Below are 20,195 nucleotides of genomic sequence, written 5' to 3' on the forward strand. Positions count from 1 at the left end.
CAGGGAGTATCAAAAGCCACAGGCCTGGACACTCCCTGCTTCAGCAACTTACTTCAGAGGACTCTCCTTGCTTCAGCACCTCACCCGCCTGGGACGGGTGCCAGCATTCTGCGAGGAGGCTGCACTCCACTGATCACATGGTTTACACTCCATTTTGCACGTAGGACCTAGAGAGGAAGAACTGTTTGGGAACATGTATAGATTTCAAGGGTACTGGGTGGGCCTGCAAATTCCTTCCTGCATTAGAAAACTTGCATTAAACTGATAGGCTAAGCAGCTGTCTGCACCAAAAACATATTTAACCAGGTCAGGTCTATATGTGCTGCTCTGCTGTTCCTATTTGCAGTGGACCTGACAGGACCTACTATTAAGCCTGCCCCACACTGGAATTAAACCCACATTCAAACAATTTCTCCTGTGAGAAGCCAGTACCTTTTCCCACCATTCTTGAGCCATTATAAATTGTTCCAAAGCTGACAGACACTGGACGTGTCCATGACACAGTTATGGTTTATCATAATGCTTAAGGAATTTACTAATTGCCCATTTTATTAATGTCCATTATGTAACTACAGCATGAGCTTAGCTACATGAAGAATTTTACCCTGCAGTCTGAGCACCATGTAAAGACTTAGGTGTAGCACTTGGATCCTGATTCAGTGATCATTACTACAAGTGGAAAACCTCCCCAAGTCCTGATTGAGCCTCTTATATCACAATTCCCACTCAGACTACAGGTCAAGGTCAGGACAACATCAGGGCAAACCTCACACCAACCAGTTAGCTGACCTATCCAGAACTTTCCAGGATCCTATGCAGTGCCCTGTCATAACTGTGTTCCAAAACAACATCCTTCATTTTGGACCTTCAAAGGGATATCAAAGGGCAGAAGAACTCAGTGTTGATTTGTTGTTGGAGTAAGGTAAAAAAAAAAAAAGAAAAGTGATATGAGACCTCTCATGAAAGAGGTAATGAGAAGACCTGGAAGTCTAAGAACACCTGTAAGGAACAACTCTTTGCATAAGTAACATAAATACTGCACACTGTACATCCTCTAGCTTTGAAGACATGGGATTTTCCCTGTGCAATGACACCGAGTACTGACAGCAGAAAGGGTAGGCAGACGCTGGCCAGTTACCTTTGTTCTTCCATTTTCTCAGAAACTCCCTGACTGTCCTACTGACAGACTGGTCAGTCATTCTATAGAAACTCTAGTGGAGAGAGAAATGGTATAACCATCTTATTCTTGTATTACCCAAACTTCCTTCATATAGACTTCATCATCAAAATTTCATGTTCATGAACAGCCCAAAAGCTCATAATCAGAATAGATTTCCAGAAGTTGTGTGTCATTACTTGGACGCTCATATGCATCCTGGTGCTCCCAATGAAATTTTAATGAGGTATGACTCTTAGCTAGACTTCTGTAAGCACAGAGAACGCACTGAATGGTTAACAGTGCCTGTCTACCAATTGTTGACTTCTTTTTTGCACAACAGATATTTATACAAATCCAAGACCAACCCATACTGTTTTATTCCTGGTTGCTATTGCTAATTAGTGGGTTTTATATGAAAATTCTCAAGTCTGACCACATGAATCTGATGGAGATTTAGTTAAAGTGAACCTACCAGTCAGTTAGGTCATCTGTGCTACTGGAGTTTGAGAGCTTTGTAGAGTATTCTTACCAAAAACTTTCAATTTGGGGGAGCTAAGCCTGCATTCTGGTATCACTTCTTAGGTGTACTTGTAACTTTTTAGAAAAATAAAAACACAAAAGGTCACAAAACATGGTTAGATCGTCATTTCACAGCTGCCCTGGCATAGTGATTGCTATTTCTAAACGCTGTAAGGCCCTTTAACTGTTTTGGGCGGCAGAAGTTCTCTGGACTGCATTGCTGAATGTTTACAGATAAGGGTAATCATTTCCAGGGCATACATAGAGCCTGACTGCTTCCTGCCTGCATAGGTCTCCTGAGACATTGCTATAACAGGACTATTTTGGCAAAGTAATGAGCCACCTTCCCAAGAGCCAGCTTTTGAGGGCTCCAGTTAAGCTTGCACCTGGAACACAGGTGTAAGCATGTTTAAACATTGACAAGAGGGAACTAACAGAAACAGAAGGGGAAATACCTTGTCTCAGTCCAGTGGCAGGAGCACCACCACAAACTTGTTTGTTCATTAATGCAGCAAACCCAAGGAGAACTGCCCACTGCCAAGGACCGGAGCAAGCAAAAGCTATGTAGATTTGTGTTTTAAAGGGAATTCTCAGCATTCAGAAAAAGCTAACTATAAACCCCAGACGACTAATGAACTGGAATCTCTCCCAGCTTGAGAGGTAGTGTGTAACCTGATCAAAATCAGCACTTCCAGAAGGGGAGGCTGTTACCATTAAACTATCAGGGATGGGACTGGTAGAAATGTTTCTGGAAATGCTTTTTCCTATCAGGAAATGTGGTTTTACTTAAGTCACAAATTTCTAAGGAAAGCACCAACTTGAGCAAAATGGTTTTCTATTTTCCTCAGAACTGAGACCTATTTTCAACCTGAATCAGCATTTCTTTTCTACTGCACTTGAAGTCTAAATGTTGATGTGAAATGACACCTTCATTCAAAATGAACATTTTGAATTAACTCTTCAGAACATTAGATTCAGATGCATCAGAAACACTTTTTTCCAGAAAATTCCATGCTGAAGACTCTGATATTTTCATTTTCCCTCACATTTCAGATTGAATACATTTCCACCATTTCAAAATTCTCTATGGAACAGAAATTCTGATGCTCTCCAGCAAGTTTCTAGACTCCTCTTTCACTGTATAAATCAGAGGTGACAACAACAAGCTCTAATGACAGAAGCAATAGTAAATTCCATTTTCCCCCTCATTTTTCAGAAGCAGCAAGTAAATTCAGACCAATGAGAGCCACAGGTGCAGAGAACTGGCAGAATTTCAAAAAGTAAGCCATTATCCTTTATGATCTCTAAGAGTATCTAAATTAAAATAAGCATGCAACATCAGAGATCAGTCCTTTAATTCACTGTGCCAATAAAAGTCTGTCAACACTGCAGGCTGTAAATGAACATAGACATACTAGAGCTATCTTTAAAAAGTGACTTAGGATACCACAAACACCCTAATTTAACCTGTTCCTCAAGTAAAACATTGGCCTGCTGAGTGCTTGTACTTCAGGACTGCAGGCAAGTCAGCAAGTCAGCTCTGTGACAAATGCCTTCCTACTCTCTTTTTCCTTTCTAGCTGTTTCCAACATTTTGAAGCAGTATTGTTTGATTGCAGGCTGCTTCCTGAAGCTGTTTCCTTCAACTGCCTGTTGAACCCAATGGGAATCTTTCCACTGATTTTAACTGGAGCAGGATCAGGCCCCAAATAAGTAGTGGTGGAATCCCTAGACTTAGGAACTGAACAGCTGTCTCTGCCTTTCCGAAAGAAAAGAGGGAAAGTTATTCCTGCAGCTGTTTTCCCCTAAGTGCCTTCACTCCAAACTGTAACAGGACTGGAGGGAGGGGGGAGAAGGTGGAATTTTAATAACCCATTAAAAAGGAGTATGGGCCATTGCGCAGCAGCTCTTTCAGTTCTACTCAAGCAGGGTCACTGCTGCCAGGCTCAGACAGCCCTAAGGGCACGGGAAAAGTCGTCGTCTTGTTTTCACATCTCATTCACAGAATGGATAACGAGGGGGAGGGAGGAATCAGCTTTTGGGTCAATTAGCACCATGAACAGACAGCTGCATTGTCATTAAAAGTTCAAGAAGTCACCAGGGTCATCACTGAACTGCAAGATGTACACACAAGCACACGAGGCACACGTCTAAGCCTGGGTTTTTAGCAGCCTTGCCCAGCTCTGATTTTCCACTACCCTAAGGGAAACACTTTGAGTCAGGAACACTGAACTGTTGTAGCTCTGAGGAGAAGACAGAAGCACAAAGGCACTCCCTCTGAATAGCAGTTGTTCATCCCCTTGGAACTGCTTAATTTCACACTTCATATACCAACTAAGAATAGTTACATGGCTTCCCCCCCCCGCCCCCGAGAAAAATCAGACGTGTGGCTCACCAATGTATAGTTTCATGTTTGCTTCTAATGTTCTGTGGGATAAGCAGAACCCCAGTTAACAAAACCAGGCTACACTGGTGCATGCTGTTCCTTCCACATGCAAAGAAGCTGAGGAAGTGCAAATGCGCATTAGCAAATCCAGAAATGAGTATGTATGAATAATAATGAAAGATAAAACCTCTAAAATGACAAGGACTGCTATTAATAATGTTTGGAGCAAGTGCTAGCCTCAAAGAGTCACAAGTTGGCTTAAAAACAAAAACAACAAATTATTCAACTATGCAAAACAGCCACAGATTACATTCTTATTGCCACAGTTTGCAGTAACATTTTCTGGTAAGGAATTTTAGTGAAAATGCACTGAGACAAGTAAGGATTCCCCTGCCACCTTCCAAACAGGGCAGGGAAGCAACACAACCTGGAATAGTTGAAGCATTACTGCTTCTACAGAAAGTAGACCGGCATTGCCTGGTCCTGTCAGCTGTAGCTTTGCTGCCAATACATTCTAAAACCAAAATGGAGCTGAAACCACTATCATTATATCACCAAAATGTAGTTTTTCTTTTCTGGGTGAAAGGAACACAGATCCTGCTTGCTCTTGCTATTAAATTGGCAGGCAAACACGTAGCTAGCTCATGAGTGTATAGTTCCATTCAGTGCTTGGTCTTTGCCAAGGGAAATTACTCTGGGAATACAGAAACAAGACTTTTTTTTTTTTTATTTTAACCATTCTAGGTCTGTTGATTCCACTGTACACTGGTTGTCCGCGTTACTGAATTTCAGCATGTTTATGACAATACAGCTGTTGCAGCAACTCTAGTGGAGATGTTCTCATGAGGAAAAAATAGAATAAAGAGATACAGTCCAAAATTCAGAGGGGAAACAACATGCATCAGCATTTCGGTTCTAATTGCCCAAGTTAAGATAGCTGTTGTGAGCTCTGATAGATTTCCTCAGAGAAGGAAGTCCAAGTGGGCTAAACAGCTCCTCTTAGAAAACTCCTTTGAATTCTCCCCACCCCTCACCCCCCTTCAGGACTCTGGGTATTTTTTGGAACAAAAACTGCCTTTTCCGTATTTTTCTATGGTATAACCTGGGGGTGTTGCCTCAAAGCACCACCACAATAATCTTACAATAACAACTTTCGTCAATCTTTCCTTGTTGATCCACATATATATTGAGGAAATATATGCTGGAAGGAACCCTGCCATGTCCTGACCTTATGATGGCTCGATGAACAAATACAGAGCGAGCACAAAAATGTGAACCCCCCAGATATCCAAAGACAACTATCGCGCTAGGACCCTGTTCTGTTCACTCTCCTGTCCTGTCAAAAATGCAGCCTAGTGAGGATGTGTGTAGGCAATGTTGTCAAATTTAGAAGAGGGGGGCTTTGAACAGCACAAAGGACAAAGTTTACGTCAATTGCCCAAGCTACCATACTGCAAAAGACAAACAGGAAAACAGTTTCTGAGACAGAAGGGAAAGAAAGACCCCGTGCTTTCCTTTATCCTACCTCTTCCAACAGCCATTAGTACTAGAGGAAATCGGTGTGAGAGAAGGGCATTCAGAAACAAACATGAGATCTTCCACTAACAGGAAGGAACCTATCAGCTTGAAAACTTTCCGGTACTAGTGAAAGCTTTTTTTCCGATTCAGCCAAATACACAGGTGCTGTCTGCTTCTTTCAATCTACACTATTTCTTCAACCAATTTAAACATGGCATAGGAATAAAGGCCAGTAAGGACCTGCTTCCCACTTGCTGTTTTCTCAAAACAGTCTGTTGGGAAGGACAAGTCTCTTTGGGATCAAGCTGGCAGCGCTCCTACAGCAGGCTCCTGCTAAATCACACAATGCAGGGATATGTAGGGCTCTGTAACACAAGAATATATTAGTCCTGGCTTTATAGTCCTGTAATTATTTGGCACCAGGAGAATACTCAGAACAAAATATGAGCAAATACATGCTTCCCATCCTGTTGGCCTCCCAGTCACATAGAAAAAAGAGCAAACCAGAATACAATGGGAAACTCAAGAGATAGCTGCAATTTAGAATGCATGTGGGAGGTAGATTAGACATTCATCCTGATAACAAAAATACACTCTCCAGAGTTAAAATAACAAAAGCCTTTAAAGGGTTCTGGAAGGAACTTAAAACTGCAGGGTTTGAATCAATCTCTAACTATGAGGAATTAGGATGACAGCCACAGAAGGGGGCTATGGGAAAGTCAAGACTATCCCACATCAAGCTTCTGGGAGGTATGTCTTATCAGCATCAGAACTCCAGCCTAGCTGGATGATACATATGACTCACTATCACAGGTTCTGCTGCAGGGTGCTTGTTCCAAAGTAAAGGTGTTAAAGGCAACATACTGATAAGGGTCATTGGCTGTTTGCCATCAGGTCTAGTCAAGCTTCTCTCTGAATGGATAATAATCCGTTAAAACCTTCCTGTGATAATTTGGGGTCTCTTAAAAGTCCCACTTCAGAGTTCTGTCTGATATTGTGGCATCCTCTATTTCTGTGCTTCTATGTAAAGCTGCAAACTGTTACACAGTGGGGGAAAAGCAGGACAGCTGCTTAATTCTATTGAAAATATACTGTCTGTAAAGAAGATGGGAACAGACTTATTGAAGTCTCCTTTTTATCTTGATCCTCTAAGGAAATAACCAACTAAATCCTTAATCCCCCACCCCCTTGGAAAGAAAAAAGGAAAGGGGGAAAAAAAAAAAAAAGAAAGAAAAAAGGGACAGGTGCTGCTCTTCATATTTAGAAAAGTAAAAAAAAAAGGGCTTAAGAACTCATCCTGCCCTTACCCCCAGCACAATCCTTTGCAACACAGAGGCTCTTGCACAGGAACTGCTGCTCTCGTCTTCCCACGCTTCTCTAGGTTTGTGATTTTTGCCCTGCAGGATACTAGGGAGGGCCCTGTATTTTGTGGCTATTGAAGTACTGTAGGTGATGGCTACTGAAGTGCCCCAGGGCTCACTTTGTTTTATTTCCTCTTGGACTGATCCTCTTCAACAGTGCATTTAAGGTATTCATTACTGCAAATGCTATACTTTCCATGCAGTGTGGTCCCTTGCCTAGTGTGTCCTGTTCCTTCTTAAACCTCTTTTCCCCACCCTCCCTTCTCCCAAATACCAGAAATTTTTCAGCTTTTAGCTCTGCGCCATATGTAGTATATTATTTATTGGAGGAAATTGTTTACTTAAAAACAGGCCCATGTATCCTAGTCCAGAGGCGAGTATGATAAACAGAGAGACTATCTGACTCTTAAAGGACTTCCTCCATTTTCTCAGGGAAATTTAAAGCATGGGACCCAGCAACCTCACACTTCACAAATTGAAGCAGAGAACCCAGCAACTGTGCACTTCACAAGAGCGCGTCTAAAGGCTGTTGCATACTGTCACCTCAGTCCCCTTTAACCTGCAACGTGCATTTCTCTAGACCTATGAAAGGCAGGCAGGATATTTATAGCAGTGCCAGAAGAGGCAGGAAGTAGGAAACTGGGGCGGGTGTTTGGAAAGTGTATAAAGGGCTTGGAACAGTAGGTCCAGCCTGGAACTCCTTCCCCCAAAAGAACACGGAGCTGAAGGAGAAGTGTCTGGGGAATAGCTGGTTTTCTACAGATATCCTCTGGATCTCTCCTCCTCTACCTGTTGCCTTTCCAACACCAGCCACTTCCTGTCTTTCAAAGTCAAGTGGAAGCTTTCCATTCTGTGGTTTTCCTGTCTTGGTACAAGCACTTTTTTTTCCCTTGTACTTTAACTGTTTGGAGACCAACACCAAAACTGGGGGACAGCTTCCTATTGACAGCTGATTTAAGAATTTTGAGAGGGCTAATTCAACATCAGAGGAGCAAGACCTTTGCTTGTTTGTGTATTCACTAAGCATGAGAGATTGAGCTTGTCTGAACAAATGCTCCAGTGCTCTTCTACAGAAAATGAACAGACTAACATAATGCCAGCAGGTAGTAACACCCAATACAGAGAGAAACGTACAGAGAGATGTTGGAGTCCCCATGCTGTAATTACAATCCAGCACGAGGGACTTAAAATTCATGTCCTTCAGCCTAGGCCAGGAGGAGCTTGGGTCATTTTGAACATGGGTCTGTGGAATAGAAGTACTCCTGTTTCCTATGTGCTGTTGTGGGATTTTTTCTTTTTTTTTCAAATGAACCTCCAGGGAGCAACAAGTAATAATGTGTTACCTTCATGCTGTTGCACCTGGTGTAGCCATTACTATCTGTGCAAGCGTTGTGCAAATTTGGTGCAAGTTATATCCACTTTGCTGAAGTACCAGTGATCGTGCAGGCCAGCAGAAACCTGGGCTTTTTCATGTCAAAATCAAGGAATTAAGAAGGGAAAAAAATCTATGGGGTCTCTTTTCATCCTTGGGCCCTTTCACATACCTTTCTTTATCTCCCCAATATACCAGTTCTAAGCTCTTAAGAACCAGCAGGATTACAATGCTCTGACACTTTAACAACAGACAGGTAACTAAGGAAGATCAAGGATTTTTTTATTAGAGTGTGTATTTTTGTCCAGAATCAATAACAAATACACGTTGAACAATGACGGCTCTGCTGTTTGCACGCTCTCCTTTAATCTCCTGATTGCAGTGGGTCAGGTTACTGCTTCATGTATATCAAAAGTACCTTTTGACAGTATATCTGGCTTAATTTCATTTGCTTCTCCTGCTGCGCAGTCTGCATAATTTTCCAGCCAAGCTGTATTTTCCTTATAACTTACCTGGCAAAAATAACAGGAGCCCAAGCCCTGCACACACACCCATGCAACCTGCACTTGTGGAAGGGCTATTTGAAGGAACTTTGCATTCATCTGAATGGAGGAAGGCAACAACTTGGCTAGAGTCCTGATAGAGTAAAGTGCATGTGCTCTGTCCATGGCCAGTCCACCCGCCAAGCTTTTTCAAAGCCTAACCTTGATTGCTAGTCAGAAACAAACATACTACAGGCTGTTAGAGATCAATCAATACAGCACCCGATTGTTTTATATGGGTTCTCCTACTTAAGTGTTCCCTGAAGCCACAGTACCCATTCATTCTCCTGAATGGATTAGATTCACCTTGGACACGTCCCACATAGTTTCAGGTGACATGGCCTGTCATGTGTCACAACTAATGATTCTTATTAGCTTGACCAGCCTGTATCTAGTTCCTCATCAATGCTTCCATACAGCATCTCTCCCTTCTTCAGTAATCCTTCTCTCCTCCTTATACTCCTTATTAACATCTTTGAAGGTCATTTGCCACTCCCACAGCTCCTAAATACCTTCTCCCATTGCAAGTTTCCCATTGAGCCTATCGCTCAATGAAGATGATCACATCATCTTCTTCCCCATCTGTAACAAAAACAGAAGTTTTCAGAGCTCAGCCCACTGACACAGACCACTGGTTCCCAACGAACACAATCCAAGACCTTATCCCTAAGTTGACAATGGCCTCCTCGATGTTCTCCCCAAGCACTGCTCTCTGATCATTCCTGGCATGTTTCAGTCCCAGGAGGGACACCCCAAATCACTTCCTTTCTTCCCAAGATGAAAATAAGATTCTACATCTCACCAAGCTGTTGCTGATATCTGATGAGGTCTGATGCTATTTTTTGCATATGTATCTCTGCTGTTTAACTTCAGTTTTATTGCCTGTATACTGTTTCTAAGAGCTGAAATTGCCCTTTGGAAAGGTCTTATATAAACACTATCAGGAATTTGGACTATTCATAGTCAACATTTATTTTACCAGCACACAACACAAGAGACTTCTATCTTGTTTCCAAAAGATTCCCAGAATCTTTTCTAGCTGGCAGAAATTCTGAATAAATAAAATAATCAGGGTTGTGTAGAACTACTCGCATTTTTGTGTTATTAGACATTGTCAATTAATGCACTAAATCTTCATTCTGGTCACTCAAGGGAACTACTTCACATTACAGTAGAAGTTTAACCTTTTTTTAACAGTAGTTTTAAGCTCTCTAGTGTTTGTAACATTCCTCTTAGAAACGTGAAACCATCAAGTCAAATCCAACTCTGATACAAGATGGTAAAATACTGCTGAGACCAGTAGCACTGCACCTGCTTTACACAAATTACAAGGCTAGTCCACCATATTGATAACTGAGCCAAATTTTAGATCTAGCGTAAGAGGGTATAAATCCATATAACCCACCTTGGTCTCATTTACCTCAGGCTGAGCACCAGCCTAATACTTTCAAACAGCAGAAATTTGAAATTCACTGGTTAACATTCTTTTTTTAGGTTATTCCAAAGCAAATCCAATTTAAAGATGGTTTTAAAGATGGACCTAGCCCACTATGGGCAAATAACACTGGTAGCAGAGTCATCAGAGGGCAGAGCACTGATAATTTCCGCATGCTTTCAGGTATCTGCTTTAGAGGAAGAGTTCTGGGTTATAATAGAGCCACAGCAGTGTGCCTCCCTCCTCTGTGCCTCAAGTGCTTAAACACAGAGCATTACCAAAGAGGTTGACCTTCAGCTCTGCTATTTGCAACAAGTGTTCAGTGCCACTAAGCCAAGGAAAAGTTAAGACAGTTGCAAATATGTGCAACAGCTTCAAATATAGTCAGTTGCCCTGATCAACCTTGTCTCAGAGAAGTATATGTAAGGTGTAGTTGGCTTAAAGAGCAGTTAACGGTCCATTAAAGTTACACCAGTAAAATTTCAAGTGTTACATGTAGAGATTCTTCAGAGGTTTAGACTAGCTACTGTAGGCCTTTAAGTTTAATGAACCCTGCATTTGCTTAACTAATTGGTGCTTGAAGGCCCAATTTTCCTATCTTATTTTTTACACTGCTATCATTTCACCAGTATCATTTAAGTTGCTTCCAATTTATAATGTCATGTGAAAGACACAATCATACCCTGAAAGTCTAGAGCAAGAAGGAGTACATCAGAGCAAAAAGCCTCTTCATCTTGAACCGAAAAAAAAAAAAAAAAATCTCATCATTAAACGGAAATTCAACCACATGCACTCCAGATATTGTTAGGGCCGAAATTAGTCCCTCAGCTTAGCCTGGTTCAGAGCTGGCAAGCACAACATTGTCTGCTAACTCAAACCAAGCTGTCCTCTCAGGTTTACTAGCTCTTATGAACTTCCAAAGAGCATCTGGTGGAAGTTTCATTTAATGACAAGACCTCCTGCCCAGACCAAACAGGCTCCTTGCTTCAGTGACACATGTTTGGTTGGGCTACATGAGAGCACCACATGGTACTGGAGCTGTGAGGATAAAGAAATACCACCTCAGACAACATTGTTACATCGAAAAACTAAGTTTTCATCTTAATAGCTTTAAGACCCGATTAAGGCCAAGGTGACTCACTGAGTGGTCCTACTTGAAGATTCTTGATCCCACCCACCGTGACCGTCAGTGGAATTATGCATTAGTACAGAGATCCATTTCATCAGATGCCAATACAGTTGCCATATCTAAGAGTCTCTGAAAAGCCAGGACTAACTGGATTAAATGTCTTGGAAAATGTGAAGTCCACTGATGAAGCTGAGAATGAATGTGTCACCTGATGTCGCTTCTGTATCAAACAACCAAATCTGCTAATCCTGAATAACAGATATGAACAAAGCAGGCCCTTTCCCACCCTGGATAAAAACTTTTGCTAAGCTAAAATATGCTAGTACTGCATATGGCAGTACATAACGATGTTCCCACCAGCCCACTTCTTCCCAGAAACATTAGAGGAGCAGTGGACAAGTGGAGCGTTCTCAAGAACAGGTGGGAAATCACTGAAAATAAGAATGAAAGAAATGCCTACATAAAGCAAGGAGCTCTAAGACTCAAGGTTAGAACATCTGGATCTCCACTGGCTCAGAGGTCTTGCTGGAGTTACTTCCTGCAGGAAATCTGGAGTAAGCATAAGCAATAGGAACAAGATACCAAAGGAGCCTTATATAACATTCTGCACTACATCTTCCAAACACTAATTTCCACCACATTTTTTTTAATACGCACATTTGGAGAAGTGATTAACTCCAGATGCCACAAGGTGATCTCTCTACTCCGCTATGGACTTCAATTGCAAATAACCAACAAAACCAACAAATAAGCAACTTCTATTTCCACTTCTATTAAATAGGACAATTCAGTTTAGAGTGGTGATCTTTCCGTCAGAAGACATGACCCTCTTTCACCACATTTTTACCATGGACATTGGAATTCCATAAAAGTTAAACAAATTTCCTCAGTTGCTTCCCATGTAAAATGGAATTTACGGTACTTTTTTTTTTTTAAGTTTTAAGGGACACTTCTCAGATTTCCTGCTTCTGAAATGCTTTGAAGGGAAGTCCAGTTTAAAAATGAAACCACATCATTATTTCCTCCACAAAAGTCTGATTCCACAGTGGCTACAGCACTTTTGCAACCATTATCATGACATGTAACCCAAAGAATTTGTTTGAAATTCATTTCAACTCAAAAGATTGGTATAATAATTAATAGGAGCTGGTTTATTTTAACTTCTAAATAAATCTGGCAGACCTTACTTGCCTGCCTTAAGGGGTAAGACAGCACACGTGACGTCACTACAGAACCTATGTCAAGGCAAAGAATGCATGCTCAAAATCTCATCTATGATCAAGTTGTTCTGCCTATCTCTTTTAGCTTATTAGTGAAAAGGTGGAATGAGCAACTCAAGAAAACCAGTGGAAGCAAAAGGGCAGGTTTTCAATTAGATGCTTAGACTTTGGGCCAAACAAATTCATGAGTTTCTTCCTTCTCTGCTATCTCTTGCTCTTCTCGTATCACAGTCTCAGTTAAAAGGATGCTAGCCACTGCAGGTGTTGTGAACTCAGTGCTATGGGTATGACAGTATGGAGGAAGGAATGGCTTCCTTAGAGTCCCTTGGGGTTAAGAGCTTACCTTCAGCTCCCCAAAGCTTGCCAACTCCACTCACCAAGAGTAAGGTTATTTAGAAAGGAGAGGGGACCCACTGGCATCTTTGCTGAAACAGGTATTTCCCCCAACACAAACTGTAGGAAGGAATGTTAATTTAGGCTCCTTTGAACTGAGGTAAGAGACACCTAGTAGTGCCATAGCTCTTTTCTGAAGTATATGCATAAGATGAAAGTGAGATAGGTGTGGAGTGGACAAAGTACTTTCTTTATCATTTGCAGACTGGTTTGTCAAAATCCAGCCTGTAATTTCACATATTTTTCTCTTTTTTTTAAGGAGTGGTGGGGCAGAGGGGGCCAGGCAGGAGGTGTTTTTCCAAACTTGTGAATGCAACATTCAGCAGCCAAGCTCAAAAGTTCCTGCTGCTCCTGCAAAAAAAAAGGACAAACAAGCCCTTTTCATGTCAGCTATGTCCAGCTGGAAATGTCACAGTTTTGTCACAATGGAACAAAGCATGCCTGGTGTCTGTTCTTTCAAAAGGTCTCTTAATTCAAACAAAAGAAAAATATTCACATCTGGAAGGGGTCGTAGGCAGGGGGTGGGAGTGGAAGAAGCAAAGTTCAGATGGCAAGTCATAGCAGTTGCTATTTGTCTTGCTGTTTGTCTAATTATTGTACTGCCTGTTCTGGCACTCATCGATCCAGTTAAAGAAAGCAAGCCAAGAGTTAAAACAGCAATTTTATTATTGATTGACCTTGGAGGGCCAGATGAGACACACCTCTTCATTTTTGCTCCATTCATCATGCTGGAACACGGGCTCAGTGAAAAGACCCGTTGTGACCAGTCTGACAGTAGTTCCTCTTTTTTTTTTTTTTTTAATTCCCCTCCTTTTTTTTTTTAATAAAGAAAAAAAATATATTGTTGTGTATGGAGTCCAAGCTTCCTTTAGAAGACCACAACCTCCAGTTTCAAAGGATGTCCATATTGAAATCCTGCCCTTTCCAATGGATTTATTCGAGCATCTGTTTCTGTAGAGATTAAAACCTTCTAATGACTGCAGAGTTGGGAGGCTGTATCAGAACTGAGCCACAGGAAGATCAAAAATTAAATGTCTAGTGAGATCAGATTAAAAGAAAAGAGAATAAACTTGAGAGTAGGACTTCACTGGCTAGGCATGAAAGACCAACAGTAAGAGTTTGCATTACACTCCTTCACTTAAAGTTTTCTCCTTCAACTTGCAGTGCTTCTGAAGATGAAAAGCCTCTCCTAGGCTGCCACCTAGCTAGTTAATTTCTTGTATTGTTTTAGGAGCTATTTTAAAAAGCTCTTTTGCTCCAGCCCTTATTGCATTGACTCCTCCCTTTTGAGCTGGTATTTTGTCAGGAGTTTCAAGAGCGATAAAAACTTGCTGCCAAGTCCCTTTCTTCCCCACAATGTGTTTTATAACCCAGCGTGTAGTGTAGTCTGTCTAAACACTGCACTAGTACACTGCCATCAGTTTCCATGGAGATGATTAACTCCTACAGAGCCAGAAAGCTTTAGTGTGCTTTTTGCCCTTTCAGCTCATGAAGAACATGACAGCATTTACTAAAATCAGCCTGAAGAAACATCACATTTTCCAGACAGTTCTAGCAGATGTAAGGATTTACTTTTGCTTCAATCCATCACACAGAACTGTGGTCTTAACCGAACTTGGATTTAAGTCATCTGCTAGAATGAGTTGCCCTTTCCCCTTCTGCTTCTCTTCCTTTGCATTGCCGTGATGTCTGAAGGCATGACAGCCCTACTGACATCAACTTTTTGAACTATGACATCTCAGAGCAAAGCCAAGGCACGAGATATAATAGAGTCCAGAATAGAGAAAGGAGAGATGAAGGGGACTACTTTGAACTCAATCAGACATCAGAGTAGAAAACAGAAAAACTTTGTGCCCAAAAGTTTAGGAGTACTGTTATATGAAACGTCACAGTTTACCATACCCCTAGTCACTTATGCCTCTAGCAAAAATATACTGTCAGTGTGTATTCATAACAGAAATGTATTTAACACCATTTTAAGAAGTTGAATTAAACTGAAAACTACCCTTAATCTAGTACAACATGACCTAATCAGAGCAAGAAAGTAGACCTTCTCCCAAAATGCAGCTAATAAAGGCACATGCTGTCATCAGCTTTAGCTGTGGAAAAATGGTTTCCCAATCTCATTTTCACAGAAAGGACAATCTCTCTCACAGTTGCCACTTAGGTGGGATGCTTGTTGATCTGAACTATGAAAATGGCAACAGAACTTTGAATACTGCAGTTTCCTGGAAGAATTCCCCAGTATAAAACTATTTTATGAGGATTTTCCAGGATATCATCACTGAAGCAAACTGTAACCTTCCCAGCACTTTTAACATGTAATGGGGTTTTTTGGCATTCAAGAGTAGATACACTATATAAACTAGACACGAATAACCAGGCATAACTGCAGTTTCTGTAGAAGAGTTAAAGGCAAGAGATATTTTTTTGCCAGTAAGCTTGGCTAACTGGGAAGAGCCACTGGCAGGGTTCATAGCAGTGGGTGTTCTGTTGCAGTGAGAATTATTTTCTATTTGACTTCCATAGCAGTTGCCACGTGGATTTCTTTGCAGACTCTGCTTGGAGCCACTACTGCGTGGGTACCAGCAGTGCAGAGTCCCCCAACCCTTTTTATGATGTGCTAAGACAATCCACAGAGGTGCAAGAAGACTTCACTCATGCAGTCCACTCACGACTGCTGAAGTGACAGCCTGTATTTACTGTTACATGGACATGTGTCCAGTATTAACTCAAAGGACACCACTAATTGATTTCATATACTTTACCACAGGACACTTACCAAGCAGCAACTGTATTTGGTTAACCACCCTCGGCTACAAACAAACCAAAGAACTTGAGCCCAGAGCCTCCCATTATCTCTTCCTCTGAGAGATTCTGGGTGTTCCCCATCTAGAGTTAGTGTAGCGGAGACCCTTAGGGATGCTAAAACCCATAGCGGAGAACATCATCAAGGATCCAATAAAAGCGTTTCATCTTTCCAAAAAAGCATGCGCTTTCGCACCCCTCCCGCAGCTGCCGAGATCACAGCCTAGCACGCAGACGGCGTGGAGAACACTTGCTACCTGCTCCTCCAGTCCACCGGCGCAGCACCGCAAGCCTACCTGAGCCGCACCTTTCCACGCCGACCGCCACGGGCGGCTTCCCCAGCTTGAGAGAACTCGCCCCTAGTCCTGCCTCCCATTATTTGTCACCAGGTCGTGGAGGAAGTTTTGGCAGCCCGCACCTCCACCCCTGTTTTTGCCTTCCTGTAGGAGACAAGCCGCTCTTACAACCACTCATTTCTTGAAAGCGTTTCTTGGAGAGGCTGCCGCGGGACGGGGCCTGCTGCCGCCCCTCAGGAGGACATGGCGGGGGTCCGCCACCCACCCGCCTCCCCTCTTACTAACCCAGCCGTGTGCGGCGGCTACCGAGCCATACCTGTCTCCAAAGGTCAGGTCACCCCTCCCCGATTTAACCCGCCCCACCTCTGCTTTCACGGGGTCGCTCGTAGGACCACGGCTTACACGCGGTGACAGCCCCGACTGCTGCCCGCAACCCCGCCGGCTCCCGCGGAACTTTCTGGAGGCGCCGGCTTCGCACCGGCGGGGCAGGTGCCGCCTCCCCGCGCGAGAGGCCTCGGCTCCCCCCTTCAGGGAGTCCCCCCAGCCCCGGCAGGGCCGCTTCTTCCCCCTCCCTCCCCTTGGGCGGCTGCGGGGTGAGGAGGGGCCGCCGTCCCGCGGCACTTACCGATGTCGGAGTTGCAGAACGCGTCCTGCGGGTGGATGGGGACGCAAGTGCAAGCCTCCCCCACCAAGTCCCGCAGGTTCCAGCTGCAGAGGAACACGACGAGGAAGCTCAGCCACGCCGTCATGTTGCCTCCCCACGAGGTGCCTCCTCACTTCTGCAGAGCAGGGGGGCAGCAGCTGTTTTGCTCGCCTGACTTTATTCTCGCTCCCTAACAGCCCGCGACTGACTGACTGACTGACTGCCTCCTCCTCCTCCTCACACTGCCCCTCTCTCTCTCTCTCTCTCTCGCCTCAGCAGCGCAGCCTTAGCTCGGCGGGACGGTGCAAAGCCTGAAGGCACGGCAGGTCAGGCGGCTCCCAGCGGCTGAGGGGCGCGCTACTGTGCGATACGGTGCTATGCCGAGCGGTGCGGAGCTGCGCTGCGCCGCGGCGGGGTCGGTGCGCGGAGTTATAGCCTCGATCGCGCCCTCTCGGGCTCCGGGGGCGCCGCCGCCTCCGACCAATGGGAGCCCCGCATTACCTCATCGGCGGGAGAGGCCAGCGGGCCGGGGCGGGGCCGCGGCCGCGGCTTTAGCGCCTTATAGGGAATAGTGCGGGGAGCGCCGCGCGCGGGTGGCGGTTGGGCGACCCGCGGCCGGTGGTGCAGGTAACCGGCGGCGCTGAGGAGAAGTCCCCGTCCCTTCCCGCCGCTGGTACCGCCGCGGGGGGGGGGGGGATGTTGAAACTCTTAAAAACTATCGGCGAGTATCCGTCCCGCGGCCGTCGGTGCCCGGACGGGTCCGGCCTCGCGGAGTCCCCAGCCCGCCCCAGTCAGGACCAGCTCCCTTTCAGCCGCCCCGCTCCGCACCTCGGGGTGCACCTGGAAAATGCAGGCCGGGCTTCTTTTTGTTCTCTTGGAAAGCTTGGGCTGTCGCCCTCGAAACCATCTCGGCTGTCTACAGGCTGGTTTTAAACAGGAGGAGGTGAAAGAGTGTTCTAAATGGGTCTCAGAAAGCAGTCAGAAAATACAAGAGGAGCGCAGTGTGTTGCTTCTTTTCCTCTTTCAATAGGCAGTGAAAAGAGAATGGAGGAAGAGGACAAGACCTAGCTGAACTGCAAACCAGGATTCCATCCTGCTGTTTTTAACCCTACTCAAATGCTCCTTCGTCTCCTGTCACACCACCACCCATCACTTCCCCTTCTCCGGGCTTTAAGTCAGAAAGGGGTCATAAACTGCTAAAACCGAGCTGGAAAAAGCAGTGTGGTATCTACCCAGGCACTCCCAACATTTAATCTCAAAGTATATTTTAGCAGAGCAGCTCTAGTGGAATTTTTGTTTTCCTTTATCCCCCTTTTGGAACTGTAAATTTCTATCATCAGCTGTAGAAATATAACTGTTACAGAAGAGCTGGGACTGTAAGGAAGGAGATTGCCAGCTGCAAGATACAGATACAGACAACCTTATTATCCTGCAAAGGGGACTGAGGGGTGATTAATCACAGTATCAAACCAGTGTGTGTGTCAGAGTACTTTCCACGGGGTTTACAAGACTTAAGCATGTCTAGTTATAAATTATGCTGGTATTAAAGGCCAGAGACCAGCTGTCCTAAATTTCTAAATAGTCAGCTAAGTCTTTAGATTTACAATTCTACTCCATCTGGGTGAAGCACAGCCTGCCTACACCTTTTCTTTAATCATACTGTCCATATAAAATTAAAACCCCCAGTCTTACGGAAACACAGGCTTTTACTTGGATCATTGGTACACAAAAGCTTCAAGATGGGTGTTGCTAGCAGAGGTCAAGGTTACAATGCTAACAGTGGGAAACGCAGGTTTGTATCTTTGCTGTGACACAGACAATCTGTGTGACAGCTTTGCCTCACTGTGCTTCAAATCCCAATCTGTGTAATGGGGATAACAGTGATGGAAGCTTCTCAGGAATGTGTATTAATGAACGCACTGAAAAAATTAGATGGTGCTGAGGTGCTAATGGGTCATATAAGTACGTATAAGGCAGAGTATTAAACAGGACATTCGATTTAGACATACCAGTGTGAATCATTGGGATCCAAATTGCAATACAAGAAACCCTATGCAAAAAGCTTCTTAGCTACTTGGACTGTCTGCTCAAGCTACTACAGCTGAAGTTGAATCTGTCAGATTGGACTGTTATTTCAGTCTCATTGGGTGTAAACAAGGAACAACTCCACTGACTTCAGTCAGCAGGTAACACGGAAGAAAAATAAGGTGTGTCTGGCACTTTCATTTTTTCTTCGTTGTTGTAAAAAGTTTGACATCACCAACATCATGATATACCTGGTCTATCAACATCTCAGATCAGTATCTGAGAGAAATGGAGTTATTCCATAACCTGACACTGGTGTAAATAAGAGAGAGTTTGGCCCACACACAACCAGATTATAATCTCAGCTCTAGCACCACCTTCCTTCTCTCTCTGGCCAAGTAACTCCTCTGAGTATGTTTCTCCATTTCTATAACAACGCCTTTCCTGCGTGCTCCGAGGACCAACAAGCTGAATGGTTTGTAACAAGCTTTAAAGATGTTGGGTGCTGTGTGAATGCTAAGAGTGACTATAATACACAGGTGCAGGACACATTCAGAAGAGACCGAAAAACAAACCCTTCAGTGATCTTCTCAATTTCTGAAAAGGGAGAGAAAGGGGGGTAGAAGTTAATGAAGTTACACCGGGCCCTCCAAGGCATGGAAGTAGCTCATTTACAGTGAGACTGACCAAGCTTGTTAAAGTAACATGGGGTTTGGGCTGGTTACAGCATCTAGTTCACTTCTCAGATACAACCAAGAGAAGTAATCTGCCATTGCTTTTCAGGATGAAAAGGAGTGCCACATCTTGATCCAGTGGCAGAGCACATCCATTTGGAAGGGACGGTGTGCAAGCTGGCTGTGTGTCAAGGCTTACCACTGTCTTTTATACCAGTATTTGAGAGGTGATCCAGAAATTTTGTAATGCATGTATTAGCAATGCCTGGAGTAGTAGTACCTGTGTTCAATCAGTTAGGACTTAGCTGATTGACCTGCTTTTTTGACACCTAGATATTCTTTTGAAAAAGAGATTAACTTCTGTGTAGTAGCAGGGATCATAGAATCATAGAATCATAGGGTTGGAAGGGACCTCTGGAGATCATCTAGTCCAACCCCCCTGCCAGAGCAGGGCCACCTTAGAGCAGGTTGCACAGGAACGCGTCCAGGCGGGTTTTGAATGTCTCCAGAGATGGAGACTCCACCACCGCCCTGGGCAGCCTGTTCCAGTGCTGCAGGGTTTTCAACCAGGACTGGATACTGTACAATAATAACAACACTTATTTGCCACTTAAAGGGTACATTTCTTACACAGAGTGCTTTGGTTTTGAAAATCACCGGTAAATAATACTCAGGAAAGCTCAGTCTGGCCAGTGGCCTGCTGGGAAGCCTTGGTT

General features: G+C 43.9%; 2 protein-coding genes across 3 annotated transcripts in view; one reads left to right on the plus strand and one right to left on the minus strand.

Annotated features, from left to right (window-relative positions):
- TIMP3 (TIMP metallopeptidase inhibitor 3) overlaps window positions 1–17,180 on the minus strand; it is a 39,499-nt gene extending 22,319 nt beyond the window's left edge. The window contains exon 1 of the mRNA XM_082488162.1: window positions 16,763–17,180. Within this exon, the coding sequence (XP_082344288.1) occupies window positions 16,763–16,886 (124 nt within the window). The 5' untranslated portion in view covers window positions 16,887–17,180. The remainder of the gene's footprint in view (window positions 1–16,762) is intronic.
- SYN3 (synapsin III) overlaps window positions 1–20,195 on the plus strand; it is a gene marked incomplete at its 5' end in the record, with an annotated part of 180,153 nt that overhangs the window by 72,077 nt on the left and 87,881 nt on the right. The gene's annotated exons all lie outside the window — the stretch shown is intronic.

Source organism: Vanellus vanellus (genome assembly GCF_965231255.1).
Source record: "Vanellus vanellus genome assembly, chromosome: 1".
Taxonomy (NCBI): Eukaryota; Metazoa; Chordata; class Aves; order Charadriiformes; family Charadriidae; genus Vanellus; species Vanellus vanellus.